At 33.1% G+C, this 24,596-nt stretch overlaps 4 protein-coding genes across 6 annotated transcripts in view; 3 read left to right on the plus strand and 1 right to left on the minus strand.

The window, feature by feature from the left end:
* LOC125872983 (transcription factor LHW-like) overlaps positions 1-24,596 on the plus strand; it is a 177,976-nt gene that overhangs the window by 68,614 nt on the left and 84,766 nt on the right. The gene's annotated exons all lie outside the window — the stretch shown is intronic.
* On the plus strand, positions 6,669-7,774 carry LOC125872992 (probable CCR4-associated factor 1 homolog 9). Its single transcript, XM_049553823.1, has one exon. The coding sequence runs from the start codon at positions 6,881-6,883 to the stop codon at positions 7,682-7,684; it is 804 nt and encodes a 267-aa protein (XP_049409780.1). The 5' UTR covers positions 6,669-6,880; the 3' UTR covers positions 7,685-7,774.
* Positions 12,843-14,422, plus strand: LOC125872426 (uncharacterized). Its single transcript, XM_049553154.1, has 2 exons — positions 12,843-13,289; positions 14,222-14,422. The coding sequence occupies exons 1-2, from the start codon at positions 12,843-12,845 to the stop codon at positions 14,420-14,422; spliced, it is 648 nt and encodes a 215-aa protein (XP_049409111.1).
* Positions 14,857-24,534, minus strand: LOC125872985 (transcription factor E2FB-like). 3 transcript variants are annotated; one of them, XM_049553815.1, is made up of 15 exons: positions 24,170-24,534; positions 21,346-21,490; positions 21,056-21,115; positions 20,735-20,820; positions 20,566-20,654; positions 20,394-20,448; positions 20,216-20,268; positions 20,082-20,132; positions 19,905-19,953; positions 19,736-19,801; positions 19,525-19,601; positions 19,294-19,361; positions 15,331-15,485; positions 15,106-15,169; positions 14,857-15,016 (listed from the first exon to the last, which is right to left on the minus strand). In XM_049553815.1, the coding sequence occupies exons 1-15, from the start codon at positions 24,311-24,313 to the stop codon at positions 14,889-14,891; spliced, it is 1,290 nt and encodes a 429-aa protein (XP_049409772.1). In that variant the 5' UTR covers positions 24,314-24,534; the 3' UTR covers positions 14,857-14,888. The 3 variants fall into 3 exon arrangements, with proteins under 3 accessions (XP_049409772.1, XP_049409770.1, XP_049409771.1); XM_049553813.1 differs by having other exon boundaries at positions 21,346-21,529; XM_049553814.1 differs by lacking the exons at positions 14,857-15,016; positions 15,106-15,169; positions 15,331-15,485 and adding exons at positions 18,236-18,818; positions 18,908-18,971 and having other exon boundaries at positions 19,157-19,361; positions 21,346-21,529; positions 24,170-24,532.

Genomic DNA, 24,596 nt, shown 5'->3' on the forward strand with positions numbered 1-24,596 from the left:
CATTAAATTCAAATGAACAAAAACTATTCAGCAAGCCTCATATTGTTCATTTTCATTCACACATCAACATAATATGTGTTAACCCGAGAATGGAATGGTAATTATCCCATTTTATTTTATTACGATTCAAAACTAGATCAAAAATATAATGAACCTACTTGTATATCCTTTTCTTTTACTTTAATACCACTATAGTATTGGATTTCTATTTGTGATTAAAAAAAAAAACTTAAACTCGTAATATGCTTCTAATCCACATATTTTTGAATTATATTATTTATTAAAATTCTGTCTATCAACATTGGATAGTAAGCCAGATATATTTCTGAATAAATAACATCAAATTGGAATAAAATACGCACTTTAAGTTTTTCCTTGAAGTTTCTGAAATTATTGATACATGATTTGAAAAGCATGTTTATTGGGACCCCCAATACCCTCCGTTGAACCTATACAAAAATGTAAATGGATAATTATATTATTATAGATAGATATATATAAATGTCACATAATATAACCTATAGATTTTACTCGGTCTTTACACTACAGGAGTGTACATGGTTGACCAAAAATCAGTCTCAAGAGACTAGTCAAGTCAACATCTATATAAAAGTAGGGTCAAATGAGGAAGCTAATAATATAGTGTACTGCTTAAATAACACTAACTAATTTTTAATTTATTTTTCTTATTAGTTCTTTTTTTAAAAAATATCTTTAATTCGGTAATATTTTATTTCAACTTTCTATATGATATATTTGAAATATTAAGATTAAAAAAAATATTTTGATGCATTTAATATATTTTTATTTATGATCACAAAGTTTAAAAATTATTTTTATTTTTTAAAATTTCATGTTTATAATCGAATAGCGGAAGAAGTATAGAATATTTGTTAGTGTAGCACCACTACTTTAATTAATTTCTACTAATATAATAATCAAAGAGATGCCACAGAACGAGTCTTCTAAGAAGGCCACAGCATCAATATATATTGACTGGCACGAAAATGCTGAATGTCCTCCTTTATCACGTTTTCAATTAATAAGATTTTATAAAATTAAATCAATGATTAAACCCCCACTATCTTATTATTTACATAATATAATATTGACATTCGTAAAAATTAAAAATGAGAAAGAAATCTCCACAAATTGCTTATAATTACTTTTTAATTGCTTTTGACGGTACGTTTTGTTTAAATGAAGAAAAAAGCTAATTAATATTCAACTGTTATAAAATAATATATTGTGGATGTCCACTACATCAAGAAGTTACTCCATACTTTCCTTCATTATGAAGATAACCATAACCTCCATAACCTCCACCTTTATAACCGTTATTCTTGTAGCCTTTCACTTCCATAACCTCCCCATTATATTCATGTTAATGTCATGTTTATGACTAACCTTTTGTATGCCTCTATGTTACACTATAAATAGAGGCATAAGAGTTCATATTGTAGAGACTTGAAGATTTGGTGTACACTTGAAAGAAAGAAAGCTATCTCATATTGTTCCTCTTGTCTTATATTCTTCTTGTCTTTATCTTTATATTGTTCTTTTGTTCTTAAGTTTTACAACATCAACAAATTTATATCTTTCTTTAGGGTAGATATCACTACAAAAAAATGTCTTTTTTTTTTAATTAATATTGCTTATCGAATTATGTACTTAAGAATAAATATAAAATAATAAATTATTTTTTGATATTTAAAATTAAACAAGTTCATCTTATTTTAATTTGTCAATCATGTGATGATTAATTTAGTTATTTACACGTGCACCGCCATGCAGGTGTCACAATTCTGAAACTAGCAAAATCCACAGATTCACAAACACCAAAATAGAAGAAAAAAACAGAATTAGTTCATTTGCTTAGCTCACTTCCAGTCTGTACAGCAAAAACCATTTCCCTATTTTCTGAAAAAACCATTCCAACTTTGTGTTCATATTCATTGTATTTTCTGTTAACATTTTGTCAAATAATATATTTTAAATGTGTTAATAATTGGATGATAAAAAATAGTCAAGAATTGGTTGATTTTGTTGGGATATATACTATTAACCATGTGTTAAGAAATAATATTTATTATAGAATAAATATTTGCTCAATTTTAATAGATCATATATTCGTTTATGGTGTCTATTTACTTATATAGTAGATGATTTAGTGTGTAGAGTTTTAGCTTATACACAGAGGATTAAATCATCGGTTCTTATAAGTATAAAGTTTTTTGTTCACAATCTAGGATGGAAATTGGACATGCCATCGGTACGATTGTAGCACAAGATTATAGGTAATTTATCTTGATTATGGGAACGGTATAGTTCCAACTTCTTGTGCTAGTGCATTTTGTATGTATTGAACGGGACCGAGTAGAGATAGTTGTTTTAGACTGACTGACAAAACATATTCTCTAAACTATTAAATGTACTTATATTCTTAATCCTGATATAACTATTATGATCTGTATATATTAATTATCGTTTTGATTTATTAAAAGGTGAGATTCTGAGATGGGTCAATATGCCTGGTAAGTTGGATGATAATAATATATATTGGTGAAATAATAAGTTAGTTGATGGAATCCATGTCTCGTTATAGAGATTGATTGATATGCCTTTTTGAGAAACTTATAAGTTTTCATCATGTCAAACCTTGCAAGTGGATTTATGAATCCGACACATGAAATAAGTTAAGTAGTGCTCTAAAGAAAATTAATCATTAAGTTAAATTCGTCAGTAATTTAATTTATTGATTAGTAGCTGAAATCTTAACATGGGAAATTACATAAGTGTTTAATGGGGAATTATGAAATATAAATAGAGGAGTGCAATTACGAATTTCTAGTGGAATGATTTGTAATTTATTATGGTAAGAATAATTCAAATTAATTGTTTGGAATTATTTCCATAATAGGAAGCCTCAGTAATTAATTTTGTGGTCCCTCCGGTGCCCATATTTAACTAGAACTCAGAATCTTATTTCTTAGGGGAAAAAGGAGTAGGCGTGGATTTTCCTGTTTTTCAAGAAAACTGGGTTTTCTTCTCCTTTTTGGATTGGGGAAGAAATCTCTATAAATAGAGATTCTCCTAACCTAGAAAAAGATGGATTAGTTTTCTATTCGATACTAGCCCACCCAAGTATTGAGAGAGTTCAAATGTGAATTTGGGATCACTGTAGAAGATCATAGCTATCTTGTAGATTCACTTGAAGGTCTGTCTAACTTAGGGATTTGCTTGAAGGTATCTTTTCACACTTCAAGAGGTATTTATCGAATTAAATTTCAGTATATTTATGTGTACTAGATGATTATGTGGTCTAGCATAAACGATATTGGTTATCTATTATTCATGTAAGCAATAAGATTCCAGTATGCTTCTGCTGTGCATATAATTTTCCAACAGATTTTTATGCACATATAACGTAATTTTTGGTCACTTAATATAAAAATGACATTTGTGAAGATGATGTTGACGAAAGATAATTATTTTATTTCAAATAATTCATGAGTAAAATATTACTCTATTTTGTATGTGAACTAGAGCAATGGCAATTACAAGGTTTGAGCTACTTGGCTATCTAGTATTCCTTCCGTTTAATTGTACTTATCTTTTGTTAATTTGACACTCTTTTTAAAAAGACTATCTATTAGAAATTTATTTTATTTAGATATTCTTATGAATTATATTTTTGAAGATCCAAATAAGATTACTATTATGTTGGGGATTGTTGGATGCTAGAGTGGGAAATAAATGAAAAATGGAGGAAAAGTAAAAAAGTTACTCTTTCCATTTCTATTTAGTTGTCACCATTTTAGGTTTTACGTCCCTTAAGAAACTAGGTAAATTTATCATTTCACAAAAAAATAATAATAATAAAAAAAAAAAATATATATATATATATTAAAGTCAAGTTTTCAATAAATAAATTTGAATTAATTTACTTTGATTAACTAATTTAACTAATAAACGTAAATTAATTACTTAGTTTTTCTATGTTAACAAATTTATACTTTCAAGGTTAATAAGGGTAAAATATAAAGAATAGTGTCGTCTATGCATTGATTTTGTGAAATGATAAATACTTCCGTTGTCCAACAATAATTGTTCATTATTGATTTTGCACACTTCTTAAGAAACTATAAATAGAAGGGTTATTTACTATATCACCCTTTGAATATACTCTATATGTCCACTTTAATTGTTATGTTACGCTTTTTGAAAGTCAATTTAATTCATTTTCAAAGTTAAATTAGATTACATTAATTCGATATTTTAAACAAAAAAGATAGATATTTAAAAATATACGAAAAGTACTATAAATTTCATTTTTTTTGCATACTAATATGATGAGAGAATACATTGTAAAATGTTAGGGACAAGGAGTAATAGGGAAATAACTATAATTAGTGATTAGTGTAAATTAAGAACTAAGTGTAAAATTATCCATTAATTTTATAAAACAGACAAATATTATTGATCATTCCAAAATAGTATAGTGAATAACTGTTGGGCTAAATGGTCTGGCGGACCCTTGTACTTGTACCCATTTGTATTGTGAACCCTTCTACTTACCCCTTTGTCATCTGAACCCCCGAACTCATTTAAACTCAACATGTTGAACCCTTTCAACTCATGGTGACTCTCAATCGCGCTGATGTCACATTCCATGTAAGATAAATTTTGCCACATCATTTTTTACTTTTTATAATAATTTCTTTTTGACAAAAAATCATAAAGTTTTGATTCAAACTTAAAAAAAATAATTAATTATTCTTCTAAATTAAAATTTTGGGTCTCCCTACATCATCTGCCATTTTCACCGTGAAAAGGCCCAATCGCCGGAGAAATTTACCGCTGCCACCACTCCTCTTGCCGGCGAGACCACAAATACTCTCTCCCTCATCTGTCTCCGTCTTCATCGCACACTTTCACCATTTTTCTTACCTCATCCTTCTCCAACGTCCACAAATCCAAAAACCATAAGCCACCACACCAGCTCATTGCCCCTCACCAACCTCGTTCCCCTCTCCACTGTCTTCCTTTTTCCGTACCATCGACGACTCCTGCGAACCACCAGGGACCCCCATCGACCAGAGAAAGTCATGGCCACCGCCGTCGCCATTTTTGCCGGCGAAATCACATATACTTTCTCCCTCACTCTCTTCATCTCCACCGCACACCATCACTATTTTTCTTTCCTCCTCCAATCTCCACAAAAACAACAACCTAAAGCCACCGCACCACCAGATCTGGCCGAAAAACCTCTTCACCGCCATGACCGCACCCTCACCCACCTCGTTCTCCTCTCCATTAGCCAGTGTCGCCTCTCTCTCACGCCACTACGATTCAGTGGTCTCCGGCGAGAGCTGGTCCACTTTCTCCTTCTCGTGGTGAATCAGTCGCCAAGAACTGCTAAATAGGTGGGTTTTTTTTGCAACAAAACCTATTTCCAAATACTGGAGTCACTTAATAGTACAAAGCAAAGACAGTCGTCACATAGAAATACAGCCCGAAACCTCGACGGACAAAATAAAAATGGTTACCGTAAATTAACAAATAGTATATTTTTGCCCAAAGAAAAAAAAAGAACAAAATTTCAAGCTGAAAAAGGTGTGAGCATTTCTCCCAATTAAATCCAATCTCAAAAATTAAAAAGAGATTGCCACAAAGAACATTCAGCGGATTGCTAAACCTTGCTAAATAGGTGTTGGTAAATTGTGGAGAAGAAAATAAAAAGTTTGTTCAAGCGTGAGAATGGCCAAAAAGGAGGGGTTAGTGAGGGAAGAAGAAATGACTTCTTAATTAATTGCTGAAAAAAGTGGGTCGTTGGGTGAAGAAGAAGGGTTTCAATTTTCTTTTTTATGTTTATTATTTTACTCTTTTAATTTAAATATTTTTAAAATTTAAATATGATGTTCACTTGCCTTAATAGGCGTGTGGTCTCACTCTCTTGCCAACTCAACCATATTAATGCCACATATGCGGTCAACGGTCAGAGGGGTTTGATATATTGTGTTTTATTAAGTGTAAGGGTTCAGATGACAAAGGAGTAAGTAGAAGGGTTCACAATACAAACAGGTACAAGTATAGGTATCCACCAGACCATTTTGCCTAACTGCTGTTGTTGAAGGGAAGTATTAAAGATTATATATTTGTAATAAGAAGGACGGAACTTAGGGAATACTGCACAGTTCACAACTTGGAATAAGCAATTCTCACACATTACTGAGAGAGAAATTTTTAAGTATTTTTAAATATAGAAGCATTTCTTCATGTTATTAAAGAGGTAAGAAGAAGACTTAGACAACACACTAAATTCAGCCATTTCAAATTGTTTTATTTTAAGATTAAATTAAAATGGAGGAATTAATTAATCTTTCTTTATTCGTCAAAATGCAAAGTAATAGTATGAACCAGAGAGATTATTAATGAGAATATATTTAAGTGTATAAAGAAAAGCGAAGTTAGCAAAATAGACTTCATAATAATACCATAATTAAATACATTATGGATAATCACTCTAGTTTGTTTATGAGTTAAATGAAACAACTCAAACGCGTTGAACGTGGACAAAAAAAACTTCCGCTATTTCTGTGTACCCAATACCCATTATACCATTCCATTCATTCTCTTTCCTTTCTCCTTCCTTTTCACTCTGCAAAACCACTCAACTTCCCCCACTTGCTTGCCTCTATCCATTTATTTATTACTTCTCCACCTCTTCTCCCTCATCAAAAGCAACAAATTCTCTCATCTTTCTATATAACCAATCCCTTCTTCCCCTCACACTCACCAACAAGCAATTCAAAATCTTCTTTCATACCCACAATTCCTTTTCAGTTTTTACCATTACCCTTTTCAGGATTTATCATCAATGGCTATTAAAATTCGAGAAGTATGGGCTCATAATCTCGAATCGGAATTTGAACTCATTTCTACCGTCATTGATAACTACCCTTACATATCTATGGATACTGAGTTTCCTGGTGTTGTTTTCAAGCCTAAGATTTCTTACAATCGCCGCCAAAATTCCCCATCGGATCAGTATAAGCTCTTGAAGTCTAACGTTGATGTGTTGAATCTCATTCAGCTTGGTTTAACTTTATCTGACGCTGACGGTAACCTCCCTGATTTGGGATCTGACGGCGGTTACATATGGCAGTTCAATTTCTCCGATTTCGATGTGGCGCGTGATCTCTACGCTCCGGACTCCATCGAGTTACTCCGCCGACAGGGGATCGACTTTGAAATGAACCGGGAATGCGGGATCGACTCCGCCCGGTTTACTGAACTGATGATGTCGTCCGGTTTGGTGTGTAATGAATCGGTGAGCTGGGTTACGTTTCACAGCGCGTATGATTTTGGGTACCTTGTGAAGATACTCACGCGCCGGGAACTTCCCGGTGGTTTAGAGGAGTTTATGGAAGTTGTGAGGGTGTTTTTCGGAAATAAAGTTTATGATATGAAGCATTTGATGAGATTCTGTAATAGTCTTTATGGTGGTTTAGACCGGCTTGCGAAGACTTTGTCTGTAGACCGGGCGGTCGGGAAATGTCACCAGGCCGGTTCAGATAGCTTGCTGACATGGCATGCGTTTCAGAAAATGAGGGATATTTATTTTGTGAATGACGGGGCAGAAAGACATGCTGGCGTCTTGTATGGATTAGAAGTTAATTAATTACTTTATTAGGAGAAAAGAAAAATGAGTAATTGTCTCATTTTTTGTTAGTAAATAAAAGCAATTAAATTTATTCTTTTATGCTGAAAATATTGTTTTTCGTGACTTTAATTTTAATAGCTAATGGAAGTGGAAGTACACATAATATTCAAACTAATTATAAACTCACAAATTCTGAATTCTAATTTTTAAGTTATTTTTTGGTCCAAAATAGTTGTTCCAAACAAACTTTGTGACATAGGTACAATTTTTCAGTATTGAAAACACTTTTAAATAGTGAATTATTAGTTTAATTTTTGAAATTATTGACAATCTCAAAAACACTCATTTGTAACATAAGTAAAATACACTCCTAAATTCGTGTTTTCCAATACTCCTCTCACTAGCTATTGTTCTACCAAAGTCTTCACTTCCTAACTAAAGTTGAATCACGCTGCAAGATTGAATCAGCAAAATAAAATAAATAGACTTATTACTAATTCAAAACACAAATCACCTAAAAGATTTGACAATTCTTAGTGAAGCCTCAGAAGTGTTGACTGCTCCATACAACATGGAATAATAATAATATCCAATTCAAAATGAATAGTCGATCGATGGGAGGCTCCAAGTTTTTATTTCCGTGACTGTCGACCTTTATTTCCTTAATTTTCACGCAATGTAAAATTAAACTAGCGTATCATAGATTTAATTAAAATAAAAATAAAAATTTAAAGTTTGTTGGAAAATATAGTTTTTAGAAGTTTAAGTTGTATTTAAACTTGCATTTTTACTTGCAAAAATTAAAAAATTTACGAGTGAAACTTGAAAAAAATTTAGAGATAGATTTTCAACAATTGACCAAATTTATGAACAAACAATAATTTAATTTTGGGAAAAGGGTCAAAAATATCCCTCAACTTTGGTTTATTGTTTGACTTTGCCCTTGCCATTAAATTAAAGTTAATTTTACCCCTACTGTTACTGATTTCACCATATATACCCCTCATTTGACAGAAAGCCCCAAATTAACTCAAATTAACCCGAGTTCTTAAAAACGATCCATTCTCCATCTTAAACCCAATGCCCCAACCAGTATAGCCCATTCTCTCAAATTAACCTGAATCCTCCATTGAAGCCCTGCCAACTAGTTCAAACAATCATCAATCTCTTCTCTTCGTCCCCCAAATCCTCTCTCCAATCCTACCTTCCTCACCTCACTCCTCCTATTATCCACTCCTACCCAAATCATCACTCTCTTCTCTTCACCTCTTAAGAAATTGACCAATAGAAAACATCACTGTTGTGCATAATTCTTTCAAGTTTCTATAACACAGTTATGTCATCTTGAGATGTCGAAAACAAATTTCCCTATGAGGTTTTTAGGAACAAAGCATGAAGTAACTGAAACACTTCCAATACTTGAACTGCTACTGTAACAACGTTTATACATCCACCAGCACCCTGTAAGTGAACCAATACGATCACATTATGAAAGAGTCAATCCAAAATTTAAAGTAAGTTGCTTCATAGCATCTATTTTTGACAATGAAAGTTGACTTAAAATAGACAAAATGAATTAAAACATCAAAAACATATATAATTGGAATTGAATACATGGATCAATTTCCATACAATATTAACTAGAAAAGCTTCTATTTCTTCTTTTCTTACGTCTAGATCTTGACAAGGATGAAGCTATTTATACATATTTTAAGAGAGATCTTTCGGAGAACGGAAGCGGCAGCGAGAAACGCTTGATTTTGCTGAACGGAGAGCTTTCTCATTCGACGGCGAGTGATATCCAACGCCGACCTGTACGACGACGAAGAATGTCGGAGTCGAAGTGAGGTGAGGAAGGTAGGATTGGAGAGAGGATTTGGGTAGAGACTTGGGGGACGAAGAGAATAGATTGGTGATTGTTTGAACTAGTTGACAAGGCTTCAATGGAGGATTTGGGTTAATTTGAGAGAATGGGTAAAAGGGGAATGGGTTATACGGGTTGGGCATTGGGTTTAAAATGGGGAATGGGTTGTTTTTAAGAATTCGGGTTAATTTGAGTCGATTTGGGGATTTCCGTCAAATGAGGGGTATATATGGTAAAATTAGTAACGGTAGGGGTAAAATTAACTTTAGTTTAACAGCAAGGGCAAAGTCAACTAATAAACTTAAGTTGAGGGGTATTTTTGATCCTTTTCCTTTTTTTTTTTCTTTTAATAATTTACTCTCAAAATTTATGACCCAAAAAAGTTAAGAGGATAGATGGAGATTAAAAAAAAGGAAAAATTACAGAAATCCCACATTTTAGTTTACTTATTACCATTATCCCCTATAAGTTTTACAAATCTCCAAAATCCCTCATTTTCGCGCATCAGATTAGTGTCTCAGCGCTTATATTATTGTATCTCGCACATTAGATTAATGTATCATTGCTTATATTATTGTATCTCACGCATCAGATTAATGTATCATCGCTTATATTATTGTATCCGTTTGAGAGATTTCTATAATTATAAACTTTTAAGGAATAAATTGTAATTTTGTCTTAAAAGTATGTAATTTCTGTAATTTGCCCTAAAAAAAACTGGTACATGAAAGTCCTGTGGTAAGCTACAAGCAAATCTGTTTTTTTTTTTTTTTTTATCAAATGAGTTGGCACCTATTTAATGTTTTAAATTATACACAATATATATCCCATTTTAATTTAATGAATTAAACATTTCACATGTCTGATATCACTGAATAATTTGTTTAGTGATTGTTAAGCTTTGTAGGATTGGTCTTGGAGTTGAAAAATGATATGATCGTTTATAACACTCTTAATGAATATATAATATGTTCTTATGCATTGTTTAAACGATTTTATATTCTATGTTTGAATCATAAAAATATTATCTTTTAGTTACGTATCCTTAATATTAGGAAGTTAAAAAAGAAGAGAGAAAAATAGATTTGACAAGATGAACGGATAGGAGGGAAAAAAAAAAAAGGAAAAGAGTTACAGATAAAAAGATTAAAGAAAAAAAAATGGACAAAAAGCACAGAAGACGCACAAAGGAATAACCATGTTTTTTTTTTTATAAAAAAATATGCACAAAAAGATATCATTTTTTCTTGATTAATGTTCTTTATAAAAGAAAAATAAATGCACTTATATAGATTATACAAAAATTAAGTACTTTAATAGATCAACTAAAAATTCTTACCACCAAAAGATGTAATGCAATTGATGAGACTGTTTCTTTTTTAATCAAAAATCTCATATTTGTGGCACGAATTTTGATATACTTAAACTCCAATGTGGATACCGACTCCAAGTGGAAAATCAAAGAAAACTAAAAACTCTAATGAAAATTTTACGGATAGATTCCTAAGTAACATAGTAAATTTAGTACTATTTTGGTCCATATTATATATCCATTTTGAGTAATTATATTAATCATAAAAATACCATCTAAGCTACTATATTTATATCTCTTAAATATCTCATTTGATTAATTAATATACTAATTAATTATATATGAGAAAAAAATTAATTCAAATGATCAGAAAGACTAATATTCGTAGATAGGCTAGCTACATATATAAATCAATCCAATTATATATATGTAGTTCTAGTCAAACATGGACCTAGTTAATTAGAGCTAGCTAGCTAGTTGTCTGTATTAGCTATTAGATATAAGAAAAGTAATAAAAAGCATTCAACTAATGTTTTATATTTCCAACCACTTATCCACGCTAAAATGTTAGACAAGACCACGTTAATAATTTCTTTAATTATTACATTGTATACGCTATACTACTAGGTCACTAAATTGAAAATAGGATCTAGGTGAGTCGTTAGCACCAAACATGTCAGTGTAATTCCACAAATATGATATGAAGAGAATGTTATATACATAAGTTTTATTTCTATTTTTAAAAAATAAAGAAGTTATTTTTTCGATTTTATCAACCATTTTAGTCGGTTCTTCTTAAACATGTTGAGAAAGAGAAAGTATTATATTGACTGCAAAAACTTTGCATATTGATGTAAAATACTTCTAAAAATCATATTCAAAACAAATTAACACTGTACAAATTTTATTAGCAGGACTTTCTTTGTGGTATTTAAAGACTTACTTTAATATTTACAACTGTTCACCATTTATAATACTTACGTTTAACAGTCTAACTAGAAAACAATAAAATGTTTGAGGTAATGATCAGTACCCTCCCTCACCTACATTCACGCTTAATTAAATAGGAATTGACTACGAATTAGTCGCTAAATAAGATTTAATTTTTTAATTCATCTCTAATTCATAAATTTAAATGTCAATAATCTATAATAATGCATCGTTAAATAGAAATTTTAGGATTAGAAAAGTCATAGTACTATATATGCCCTTAACTGCTCTAGTATTGTAATTAGCTAGCATTAATTTGAAAAAGTGGATTGTCATAATATCAGAAGGCTTATAATTTAAAAGGATTGAAGACTTTCGTTTCATTTGCCTCTCTTAAAAGTGATTAAATTAATTTGTAGTACTCCCCCTGTTCCAATTATGCACCATATATTTTTTTCTATATAAAAAAATATCACATTTTTATATTTGGTAATTCTATAATTTTAGAAGTATTTCATGTCATGTTTGAGTATGAAATTTCATGTTCAATCAAAGTAAGTAAAGTAATACGGATATCTATGACGGTTGTGCATGTTTTGGATCTAGTTGTGCCCTTTTCAGTTGATCAGCCGACGTCAATGAAGTTTGTATATCAGCACTAACCCATCGTATATCGTATTTGGACGAGAGTAGTACTAGCACTACAACAAAAGAGACATTTAGTGGCAATAAATTTTCCTTTTATATTTCCGCAAAAATATGATGTAGCGACAATTTAGCTAATGTCATTGCATCGAGAACTGTTAAAGTCTTTAACGACATTTATATAGAGTACTAGTTATAAATACTCATATTTATTACTATGGCTAAATATAATATAGAAACAATTATTATTCTTTATTTGTTGTGCGTAGAAAAGTATACAAGGTAGCAATACACAGTATTTATTTCATTTATGTAAGAGTTGGTGTATATAGTACTATAAATGAATTTGTAACTAGCAAGTGCCCTTTAATTAGTTTGAATTCAAAAGAAATGTAACAAGCTGAGTACTCTTTTAATTAGTAAAAATGAAGTACTTTACCTTATGGAAACGCTTCTCATTCTTGAGAAAGAATAAGAAGAAAAAGTTTAGTAGCAAATATGACCAATCTTTACTAGATAACATGTTTGGTCCATTCCCAGAAAGTGGTGTACTTTGTTGTCCAGATGAGGCATTGGAGATGGCAAAACAAGCATTGGCAACAAGGAGGCTATCGTTCGAAGAAAACGAGTCGTGTTCTGTTCTATCCATGGTTGGTTTCCCTTTCAAAGATTGTCTACTCTTAGCTGTGGAAACTGAGAATCCTAAAATGGATTTCTTACATTCAATGGAGCAAATGACTAAAGCTTATGGTGGCCAAAGGGGAGATATGGTGGATTGGGAATTTATGGAGGAGTTGCTTACTTGGTTCTTGAAGATTAATAACATGAAGAATCAACATTTCATTGTAGCTGCATTTATCGACTTGTGCTTGGTATAACCTTCAATTCTCTCCTCCTCCTCTTCCTTCCTATCTCGTCTATAAGCTTGAATTGTTAGAACATGATACTTATAATTACTTATTAATGTATTTAACATGTCTTCATGTATGAGAGGTTGGGGTTAAGCACGTAGAAAGTCTTTTTTATAACAAGTGGTAGTGAGATTTGAATTTAGAAACTATATTTTGTTGATCTAAAAGATTAGAAAAAGTAAAACAAACTTTAATTTACTTAATTATGTTAACAATTATGAATTATATTGACCTTTTGCAGCAAAAGGATTGATTTATTTATTTAATTTCCTACATCTACATAATGATAGTAATATATATTATCAGCGTAAATTAATTTAACCATTGTGTTTTCAGATTATATTGTCGAAATAGTTATCTTTCATTATTGGGATAAGGGTCCGAAAATATCCCAACTTTGGTCAGATTTGTTGTTGCTATACTAAACTTTCATAAGGACCTATTACCTCCCTAGACTATTTAATACCGTATTTTTTACCCCCTGAACTATTTAATAGTGTATTTTAAAGGTATATATGTGCCCACGTGGACACATTACTATTTATAATTTTACATTATTTTTTATGTCCACGTGAGCAAATATATATGTTTAAAATACGGTATTAAATAGTCTAGGGAGGTAATAGGCCCTCATGAAAGTTTAGTCTAGGGAGGTAATAGGCCCTCATGAAAGTTTAGTATCGCAACAACAAATTCGACCAAAGTTGGGGTATTTTTCAGACCCTTATCCCTTCATTATTAGTATGTAACTTAGCATGTTAGTGCTATACTAGTTTATTTTATTAATGGAAAAAGGATAAATATATCCCAAACTATCATAAATATCCTCTATTATACTTTTGGGTTGTGTATACCCTTATCGTCAAACTATTTTATTTTTTTTTTTGGATCAGGGAGGTCAGGTGCAAGATGTGGAACCACTTGCTATTGAAGTACCTGAGGAAAATGTGGAGCCACATATTAACGAAGTACATGATGAAATGGTGAATGTTTTGGAGGAATTTGATGCTGAGTACTGTGGTGGGGCCTCTAATTCTTCTTTGCCAAATAAAGGAGAGCATTTTAAAGAAGACTACTCATGCAAAATTATGTAGTAGTAGTTGTTGTTTGTTGAAAATTCATAAGAAGAGAATAGAAGCTATAGTTATTGGTTGAATACATCGACAAGACATTATCCGAGTTTTTTGTTTACATACACTTAAAAGTAGTGGTTCGACCTATTAATTATATATAGTTGTATTTTAGCAGTACAGTAATTCTTGAATTGACATTCAGCTAACTACACATCCACAAAATAAATAAATTCCATGAAAGGTTGAACAAATTTTACTACTTTACTTGTAAAGCACATGAAGACGCCATTTATTGGAATGAGAATTACAAGTATCAGCTTCAGATTCAACTACACTGTGAAATTCAAGTACAATGGTATATACTAATTGTACAATGTAGAACTACTATTATACATATTTGCTGATGGAGAATTTATCATTTTGAACATCAAGCTCGAATACAGCAACGAAAACCAAGCCTGAGCATCCACAGAAATGCTAGGAAATATTACTCAGCTTCAGTAGTATTTGCAGAAGTTCGTTCAGTGGTACTGGATGGGGGAGTTTGGGCATGTGGAGTACTAACATCCGCAATTGAATAATCCTCATAAATTGAGTCCAACGCATCACGAGCAGCTAACTTTGAGTCATGGATTCTATATTCACAAGATAACTTTCATTGGTAGCAACAAGTAAAGAAAAACGGAATAGGACTAGTAGGATACACTCTATCCACAAGTCAGTGTTACTAACATCGGCATCTGACAAAAACAAGTAATCTTCTTGATTCTATAGGGCCGAAGAAGAAATAAGTAACTGAAAAAAACAAACTGCATTGGATGTTTCTATGAACAACACTATGTTGAATTAGTCTCTTTTTCCTCATTCTTTGCTTCGAAAAACACTCAATAATTATTCAGTTTCTTGTAGGCTTGAAAATAGGAACTTACATCAAAATCGGGAGCAATCTTCATAATTCCACTCACAGGGTCCTGGGAAGTACCAGCATCTGGACACTCTCTTTGATTTTCTTGTTTCTCTATCCCGACACCAACTCCTCCGCCATCATCAACAGGCAATGCTGCAGTTTCATTCTCAATGAAACCTGATGTTGAAGGCATGGTTGATTGTTCCTCAACAATATTTATCTCTTCGAACTTTTCCTCAAATTTACTAAATAAAAAATTACAAAAAAAGAACCTCTTAAATCCACTAAGTTTATCTTGCCCTTATAAAATGCAATGCTATTAAACACTCCATCCTCTCTAGCAACATATTAATCTTTTCAGTTTCATAGGTAGTTGAAGAAAGAAGTAAATAAGTACCTGATTAGGTAAACATCAATTGGTCCCATGGTGCTGTGAATCACTATACTGGATCTCCTTTGTGGATAATCAACAGCCTATTAGAAACAAAGAAGACATGCTAAGACACATAGAACTGTTACTTAAATTTTGCTTAGATACCAGTTGAAGAACTGGTAGACTTGTTACAATAATAAAGAAAAGGATTTTGTACTAAAGAGAAAGCAGTTACCTCGTTAGGATCTAATAGCTATCAGTGTGTCATTCTGATGAGAGCAATAAATTGAAATCAGAGCATTAGTCATTTGATGAAAATTGCATTACAAAGAAATCAAAGGAAAAAACAAAAGCATCTGTTTCAAAATTACCTGAAGACAAGGTAAGCTCTTTATATCATCTTCAGTTACAAAGAAGAGATCAGTTGTCAAGAATACGAAGGAAAAGTGAGCAGATAGATCCATTAACAACAAACAACTTGGTTCATCATTAAGCCAAAGAATGTGGTACCTTTCATTATTTTCATCTTCACTCAGGACCCTCAACCTTTCTTGCTTTTCTCTGAGACAAGCCAATTTAACACAGTATCAGCATAATGTTGAAGCAAGGAAATATTAAAAATTTTATCAGAGGCATCAGAAAATAACCTTATCTGTTCATCTAATTTACTTCCTTCAATCGTCAAATTTTCTACTTCTGCCTGTAAAGGAAGCACAAACCAATTATTGAAACCCTTTTTTGCTCAGGCTACTTGACAGATTATGACAGGGCCAATTGACAATTAACAAAATAAGAAAAAAGACAGGCAACGAGATAGTTCTTCAAAACTGTAAACTTGTAACACTCTCATCAACTTCCCCTGGTCTTGCAACATCTAACCCCCTATGTAATAAGAGAACTGAGTCGTAACTTTTGTTTATCGAATGATCTTGAACGATATAGAACTTAAATGATAAACAACTTAAATGTAAAATATTTATTAGATAAGCATTTCCATACTTCCATTGTATCATGTTTAGGGATTTCTTTTCTAGCAGACCAACGCCTTCCAGGACATTTGTGACGTCATATAGACGCCTTTTCTCCACCTGTTAAAAAGAGGAGATCTATAGTAAGCTGATATAATTTCATCATACCGGTTTATGTAGTATCTACTGCATAGTGAAGATACCTCTAATGTATCAGCTGCCTTGTACAGATCTAGAACTCCATCTTCTGCATGTTTGATCAGGTTAATGAACTTCTTCGTTAAGGAACCTGAATGAGAATCAAGAGAGGAAGTCATAGTTACTAATTTTGGTATATATTTACCCAGTACAACAAGTAATTCAAGAAAAATGTCTTATAACATACAATTGCACCAACACAGAAATGCAACCTCTACCTATATTCATACCCCAAGGACAGACAAAGACTAAAAGACACAAATTAGTAACTGAAAGTCATAAAAATTTTAAGTTACCTAAGGAGTTGTCATAGCGGCAAGGACCAACTGGAGTAACATTATCGCCTGAAGGGGACCTTGTAATTTGAAATATTTAAGAAGTTATCTCTTCTATAATTCAATGTGTTCTATAAAATGGTGGGTGCCTCAGAGAAAATGAAAAACAACGATAAGATGGGGTGACACAACAAAGATTACAGCTATCCAAGCCGCTAATTTGTCAAATTGAGTAAGATAAAATGATGAATCTTATATTGATGATATGAGATGCATAAACTAATGTTGACAAAACTTCTTGTAGGATATCCTTACCTGAACTTGAGGTTGCTTGAGCAACAGATCTGGCCTTTGATGTCTTTGGTGCTTTCTGTGACTTTCCAGCTTTCCCTGAGATCAGTGTCTGCATTAGACTACTCATATCGGCATTTCCAGAACCTGCAATCTGTGCACCCACTCCTTGTTTGTAATTTGATATTTCACTCTTCCGTTTCAGTGGCTAATCAAGACAATTGAATATCCCCAAGTTCTTATCAGCAATAAATTTTAAAATCTTTACCAAGAATGTGAAGATAAGTAGATACTATAAACTGCTCAACTAGATTGATCAGCATTTAAATAAACAAAGTCATGTCGTATCACCAAAAGATCTAAAGAGGATTTAGTAGATAGAACATAATAAACACTTGATCTTAGTAGCATGCTAAGTCCACATTAGTGGGATAAGGAAATTATGGACTCCTTATATGGAGAGTTGGGCTGATCAATCTCATTGATTGCTTCAGAAGTTCACTGAAACTTTATGCAGTTTGGCATATGACTGGTTGATGGTAGAGTAGACCACATTCGACATGAAAATAGTGGCTTAGTCCTGTGCAGTATGGTTAGCCACCTATAACACGACTTGACTTCAGCCTAACAGACTGTTTTCGCCTCTCTAGGCAGACATCTCAGGACTAGTATACCGAATCTCAATGTAGTGGCAAACGTGTTTCACCAGAAGCAACCAGTTGCTAAACTCACAGTGTGAAGGACTAGAGGTCCTCTTTAAAAACTACAAGCAGGGAAGAGGGAGATGAATAATGTAATAAAACATTGCAGCTCATTAGTTAGTATGTGAATGGACGGTTTGTACTGAATTTAAGTGGGTCAAACAAGCCACCACTACAACAGCAGTGTACTAAATCAAATTTTCTTTACATCAGTATCAGATTTCAAAGCTAAGCCATAGAGAGCAAGACATTAGACAATACACAGTGAAATTTTGATAGCAGTTCTAACTGCCAACTTATTCTGATTATTGCCACTACAAGTACAATGATATATTTACTAACTGTACAATGAAGCTCATTTCCTTGGGGCATCAAACTGCCAACTTCCTGACAGAGCATTTCGGAAAAAGCTCCCGAAAGCACTTGTTCTTACGTTTAGGTCATTCAAGGGGCTATACAGAGTATAAATTAATACAGATTTGCTGATGGAGAATTTATCATTTTGAACACCAAGCTCGAGCACTACTCTGAAAACCAAGCCTGAGCATCCACAGAAATGCCAGGAAATATTACTCAGCTTCCAGTAGTATTCGCAGAAGGTACTTCAGTGGTACTGGATGGGGGAGTTTGGGCACGTGGAGTACTAACATCCGCAATTGAATAATCCTCATTAATTGAATCCAACGTGTTCCAGTCAAGAGCAGCTAACTTTGAGTCATGGATTCGATATTCAAGGGATAACATTCGTTGATAGCAAGAAATAAAAAATAACGGAACGGAACTAGTAGGATACACTCTGTCCACATGTCAGTGATACTAACATCGGCATCTGACAACAGCCAGTAATCTGCTTCATTCTGTAGGGCCGAAGAAAAAATAAGTAATTGAAAAACCAAACTGCATTAGAAGTTTCTATGAAATACTCTACCTACTTATTTAAGATAAAATGCACTATGTTGAATTAGTCTCTTTTTCCTCATTTTTTTCTTTGAAAAACACTCTAATTATTCAATTTTATGAAGACATGAAAATAATAACTTACATCAACATCTGGAACAATCTTCACAATTCCACTCACAAAGTCCTGGGAAGTGCCAGCATCTGGACACTCTCTTTGATTTTCTTGTTCCTCCATCCCAACACCAACAGGCAATGTTACAGTTTCATTCTCAATGAAACCTGATGTTGGAGGCATGGTTGATGGTTCCTCAACAGTATTTATCTCTTCGAACTTTTCCTCGAATTTACTAAACAAAGAATTAAACAAAGATTGTTTAAACACTCCATCCTTAAATCGATTAAGTTTATCTTGCCCTTAAAAAATGCAAAGCTATTAAATACTCCATCCCTCTAGCTACATATTCATCTTTTCAATTTCATAGGTAGTTGAAGTAAGAAGTAAATAAGTACCTGACAAGGTAAACATCAATTGGCCCCATGGTGCTGCGAAACACTATTCTATATCTCCTTTGTGGATAATCAACAGCCTGTTGGAAACAAGGAAGACATGTTAAGACACATAGATCTGCTACTTAAATTTTGCTGAGATACCAATTAAAGAATTGGTAGATTTGTTACAACAACAAAGAAAAGGTAATTGTCCTAAAGACAAAGTAGTTACCTCATCAGGATCTGGGACTTCTAAACTGGTGCCATGTGGAGCTTTAATAGCTATCAGTGTGTCATTCTGATGAGAGCAATAAATTGAAATCAGAGCATTAGTCATTTGATGAAAACTGCATTACAAAGAAATGAAAGGAAAAAAACAAATGCATATGTTTTAAAATTACCTGAAGACAAGGTAAGCTCTTTATATCATCTTCAATTACAAAAAGCCATCTTTTAAAAAGAAAATTTAGAAGAGATCAGTTGTCAAGAATACAAAGGAAAAATGAGCAGATTAATCGTTTAACAACAAAATGTGACACAAATAACATGGTTCATGATTAAGCCAAAGAATGTGGTACCTTTTATTATTTTCATCTCCACTCAGGTCCCTCAATCTTTCTTCCATTTTTCTGAGACAAGCGAATTTAACACAGTCAGCATAATGTTGAGGCAAAGAAATCTTGAATATTGTTCAGAGGCATCAGAAGATAACCTTATCTGTTCATCTAATCTACTTTCATCTATCGTCAAATTTTCTACTCCTGCCTGTAAAGGAAGCACAAACCAATTAGTGAAACAATTTTGCTTAGGCTACTTGGCAGATTATGACAGGGCCAATTGGCACTTAACAAAATAAGAAAAAAGACAGGCATTGAGATAGTTCTTCAAACCTGTAAACTTGTAACACTCTCATCAACTTCCCCCGGTCTTAAGACATCTAACCCCCTATGTAATAAGAGAACTGAGTCGTAACTTTTGTTTATTGAATGATCTTGAATAATGTGGAACGAAAATGATAAACAACTTCAATGTAAAATATTTATTGGATAAGCATTTCCATACTTCCATTGGATCATGTTTTTTAGTTTCTTTTCTATCAGACCAATGCCTTCCAGGACATTTGTAATGTCATATATACGCCTTTTCTGCACCTGTTAAAAGGAGGAGATCTGTAAGTTGATAGAATTTTATCATACAGGCTTATGTAGTATCTACTGCGAAGTGAAGATACCTCTAATGTATAAGCAGCCTTGTTCAAATCAAGGATGCCATCTTTTGCATGTTTGAGCAGGTTAATGAACTTCTTTGTTAAGAGACCTGTTTGAGAATCAAGAGAGGAAGTCATAGTTACTAATTCTGCTATATATATATATATATATATATATATATATACACACACACACTCTGTACAAGAAGTAATTCAAGAAAAATGTCTAATAACATACAAATGCACAAACACAGAAATACAACCTCCACCTATGTTCATACCCAATGGACACGAAGATTAAAAGACACAGATTTGTAACCGGAAGTCATAAAAGTTTTAATTTACCTAAGGAGTTGTCATAGCGGCAAGGACCAACTGGAGTAACATTATTGCCTGAAGGGAATCCTGTAATTTGAAATATTTAAGAAGTTATCTCCTGTAATTCTAGGTGTTTTATAAAATAGTGGGTGCCTCAGAGAAAATAGAAAACAACGATAAGATGGGGTGACACAACATAGATTATATTATCTAAACCGCTAATCTGTCAAATTGAGTAAGATAAAATGGGAATCTTGCATTGATGATATGAGATGCATAAACAAATTCTGACAAAAATTCTTGTAGGATATCCTTACCTAAACTTGAGGTTGCTTGAGCAGCAGATCTGGCCTTTGATGTCCTAGGTGCTTTCTGTGAGTTTCCAGCTTTCCCTGAAATTGGTGTCTGCATTGGACTACTCCCATTGAAACTTCCAGAACCTGCCACTTGTGCACCAACTCCCTGTTCGTAATTTGTTGTTCCACTCTTTCGTTTCAGTGGCTAATCAAGACAATTGAGTATCCCCAAGTTATTATCAGCAATGAATTTAAAATCATTAACAAGAATTGTGTCTGAAGTGAAGTTGATAAGTCAATACTATAAACTACTCAACTAAATTGACCAGCATTTAAAAAAAACAAAGTAATGTCGTATCACTAAAAACTCTAATGAGGATTTTGTAAATAGAACATAATAAAGACTTAATATCAACAGCATGTTAAGTCCCACATCGGAGAGATAAGGGAATTATGTACTCCTTATATCGACTTGGGCAGATCAATCCCATTGATTGTTTCAAAAGTTCACTGAAACTTTATGCAGTTGTGTATTCCACATGAAAATAGTGGCTTAGTCCTTTGCAGAATTTATTGCCACCTACGACACGATTTGACTTCAGCCTAACAGACACTGTTTTCGCTTCTGTAGGCATGAGACACAGCTAAGGACTAGTTTACTGAATCTCCATGTAGTGGCAAACGTGCTTCACCAGAAGCAACCAGTTGCTAATCTCACAGTAAGGAGGACTAGAAAATTGCAGCTCATTAGTTAATATGGCTTTATTTCCTCTAATGCTTCCTCTATTTTCTTTCTCAATTTGTGATGCACACAAGAACTGCATGCATCTGCCACTACTACACAAGCTGAGTCATAAGACCAATCAATATTATATATCTAATCATCCAATTTTACCTTCAATCTTATAAAGAAATTACTTCAATAACAGAATAAACGTGTCTCTAGTAGCAGCATTAAAAGATCCATAACAGTAAAACCCCACAATCTCAAGGCCTTGTAATATGCTACTACTGTAAAGGTTCCTCAAAACTGCTACTTTTTCTTGTCATTTTCTCTCTTTTGGCTATTAATGCTAAACCTACCTTATCTAGGTCCTTCATTTGTGGATATTGGTCCGAAGGGATAACACTTAGGCCATACTAGTATTTCAACATGATGTTAAGAATATTTCACAGGACCACTGCAATTGCAGTGTATTTATATAACAAAAGAAAATTAAGATAGAAAGATAAAAGACAAAACTGATGCAACTGTTATTCTTGTGACATAGAATTTACTATAGACTATAGCAACTTCTTTCGACTCTAAAACATCAGGCAAGAGTTTATTTGTAGCAAATTATAGCCTTCCGTAAAGTCTAGATTGATTCATTGGAGCACAATGCAAAGGGAAGAATTACAAATCCTTCTTAATGTGTACTAAGCATTTAGCAAGCTTCTACATTTCAAAATCTCACAGCCCTCTTCCATTATGATTCAGATCTTGAACAACCTAAGCAAATAACCTAGTCCCCTCTACTTTCCCCTTCTTAATTATGAAGATATAATCTCCTTTTCAGTTGAAAGATGAATAGTGCTGCATGTTTTCTTTCATAATTTCACAATATCAAGAAGTAAAGGTGGCACAAAATTTAGGAAACATAATAGCAATCTAGGTAGGTAAGTAGCAGAAAATACAATTTTGGCCAGTCAATTATGTGCACGTTCGGAATATGAAGGTAGAGAAAATGAGAATTTGCAGATGGATGTGTAGGCATAGGAGGTGAGATAGGGTATTAGGAACAAAGTTCTACAGGACAAGGTGGTTCTGCCCTCCGTGGTGGACAAGATGAGGGAAGCGAGACTGAGATGGTCCGGGCATGTGAAAAGGAGTTGTACGAATGTACTAGTAAGGAGGTGCGAGAGGTTGGCAATAACAGGCTTTAGGAGAGGTAGATGAAGGCAAAAAAAGAATCGGAGGAAGTGATTAGACAAGACGTGGCTCATCTTCAGCTTACTGAGAACATGACATCGTATAAGAAGGTTTGGAGGTCGAGGATTAGGGTAGAAAGATAACAGGTAGCCGAGTGTTGTCGTACTTCTATGTGGGAGAGTCTAGTCTCCTTTTCTCATCTTTTCATTATTTTAGTAGTATTAGATAATATTCGCATCATATCTTATTCTTCAATTTTTACTACTTCATGTTGCTTCATTTGCTTTGTTCATCTTTCTATTATATCTTACAATCTTGCTTTGATTAAACTTCTTTTGAGCCTAGGGTCTACCAAAAATCAATTCTCTACCAAAAAGGTAGGGGTAAGGTTTGCATACATCCTACGTTCTCATACCCCACTTGTGAGATTGCACTAGTATGTTGTTGTTATAGTAGTACCCAAAAATACAACTTTTTAAATCGATTTCAAAATAGTATCTCCAACTTATGGAAATTAAGACATTCCTAAGACCAAAAGATCAAATAATCCTGAAATCAAAGGGCACAAAGTTCAGAACTTCACAACTAAATTAATAAAGACTAAATGCTAAATCAAGAAGGATAGCATGCTAGAAATGTAAGTTCTCTTAGAGCAAAAGAAAGAACTTCCACCAAATTCCCCTATTACAGATGTATACAATAGTGAAAATTTCCACACTAGTGCAACCAAAATTCAAGCCAAACCCAATTAGAGACCTAAACAACACAACCACATAGTTCGTCATCAAAATTTCAACTCAATACAGCTCTCCTTCGCTATTGAAAAATTATACAGCAGATTAGATGTTCCAAGAATTTGTTCAATTCACTCAAATTACAAAATTCTGCATCACAAAAAGACCCATAGTAGTGTGGAAAAATCAGAACACTCACAGTAGACTTCACAACGATCCCTTCAGGCTCTTGAGAAGAAGGCTGAAGTGGGTCAGTAGATAACCGATGGTAATCACCTAACGGTGGTTTACTCGACGTAAATGGGAGCTGACGCTTCGAAGGCTGTTGTTGATTAGGCTGCATGATCTTACTAAACTTCTTTCCCAGCACACCCAGCTGAGAAAATTCCCAATTTTTTCTTAATTTCAATTGAAGAAGAAGAAGGAAAACGAAATTCAAGAATCAATTGAATTGGAAACCCATTTTGGCTAAAATTCTTGGGTTTTGAGAGGTTTCTTCAGAGGGAAAGGGGAAGAAGATGAGATCTGAGTTCAGCGGGGAGAGAGAGAAAGGGGAGAAAACGAGGGAAAGGAGAGGAAGAAACAAAAATGTTCGGATATGTATATGGAGGGAAGCACAACTACTT

The sequence above is a fragment of the Solanum stenotomum genome, chromosome 8, assembly GCF_019186545.1.
Source record: "Solanum stenotomum isolate F172 chromosome 8, ASM1918654v1, whole genome shotgun sequence".
In the NCBI taxonomy this organism is placed as follows: Eukaryota; Viridiplantae; Streptophyta; class Magnoliopsida; order Solanales; family Solanaceae; genus Solanum; species Solanum stenotomum.

Bases quoted from the DNA above. Each gene is read 5' to 3' on its own strand.
- LOC125872992 (XM_049553823.1), top strand. From the start codon at position 6,881: ATGGCTATTAAAATTCGAGAAGTATGGGCTCATAATCTCGAATCGGAA.
- LOC125872426 (XM_049553154.1), top strand. From the start codon at position 12,843: ATGAAGTACTTTACCTTATGGAAACGCTTCTCATTCTTGAGAAAGAAT. The intron at 13,290-14,221 runs GTATAACCTTCA...TTTTTGGATCAG, and splicing joins CATTTATCGACTTGTGCTTG to GGAGGTCAGGTGCAAGATGT.
- LOC125872985 (XM_049553813.1), bottom strand. From the start codon at position 24,313: ATGCAGCCTAATCAACAACAGCCTTCGAAGCGTCAGCTCCCATTTACG. The intron at 21,530-24,169 runs GTGAGTGTTCTG...TGTCTTGATTAG, and splicing joins GGATCGTTGTGAAGTCTACT to CCACTGAAACGAAAGAGTGG. The intron at 20,655-20,734 runs GTATCTTCACTT...TCCTTTTAACAG, and splicing joins AGGCTGCTTATACATTAGAG to GTGCAGAAAAGGCGTATATA.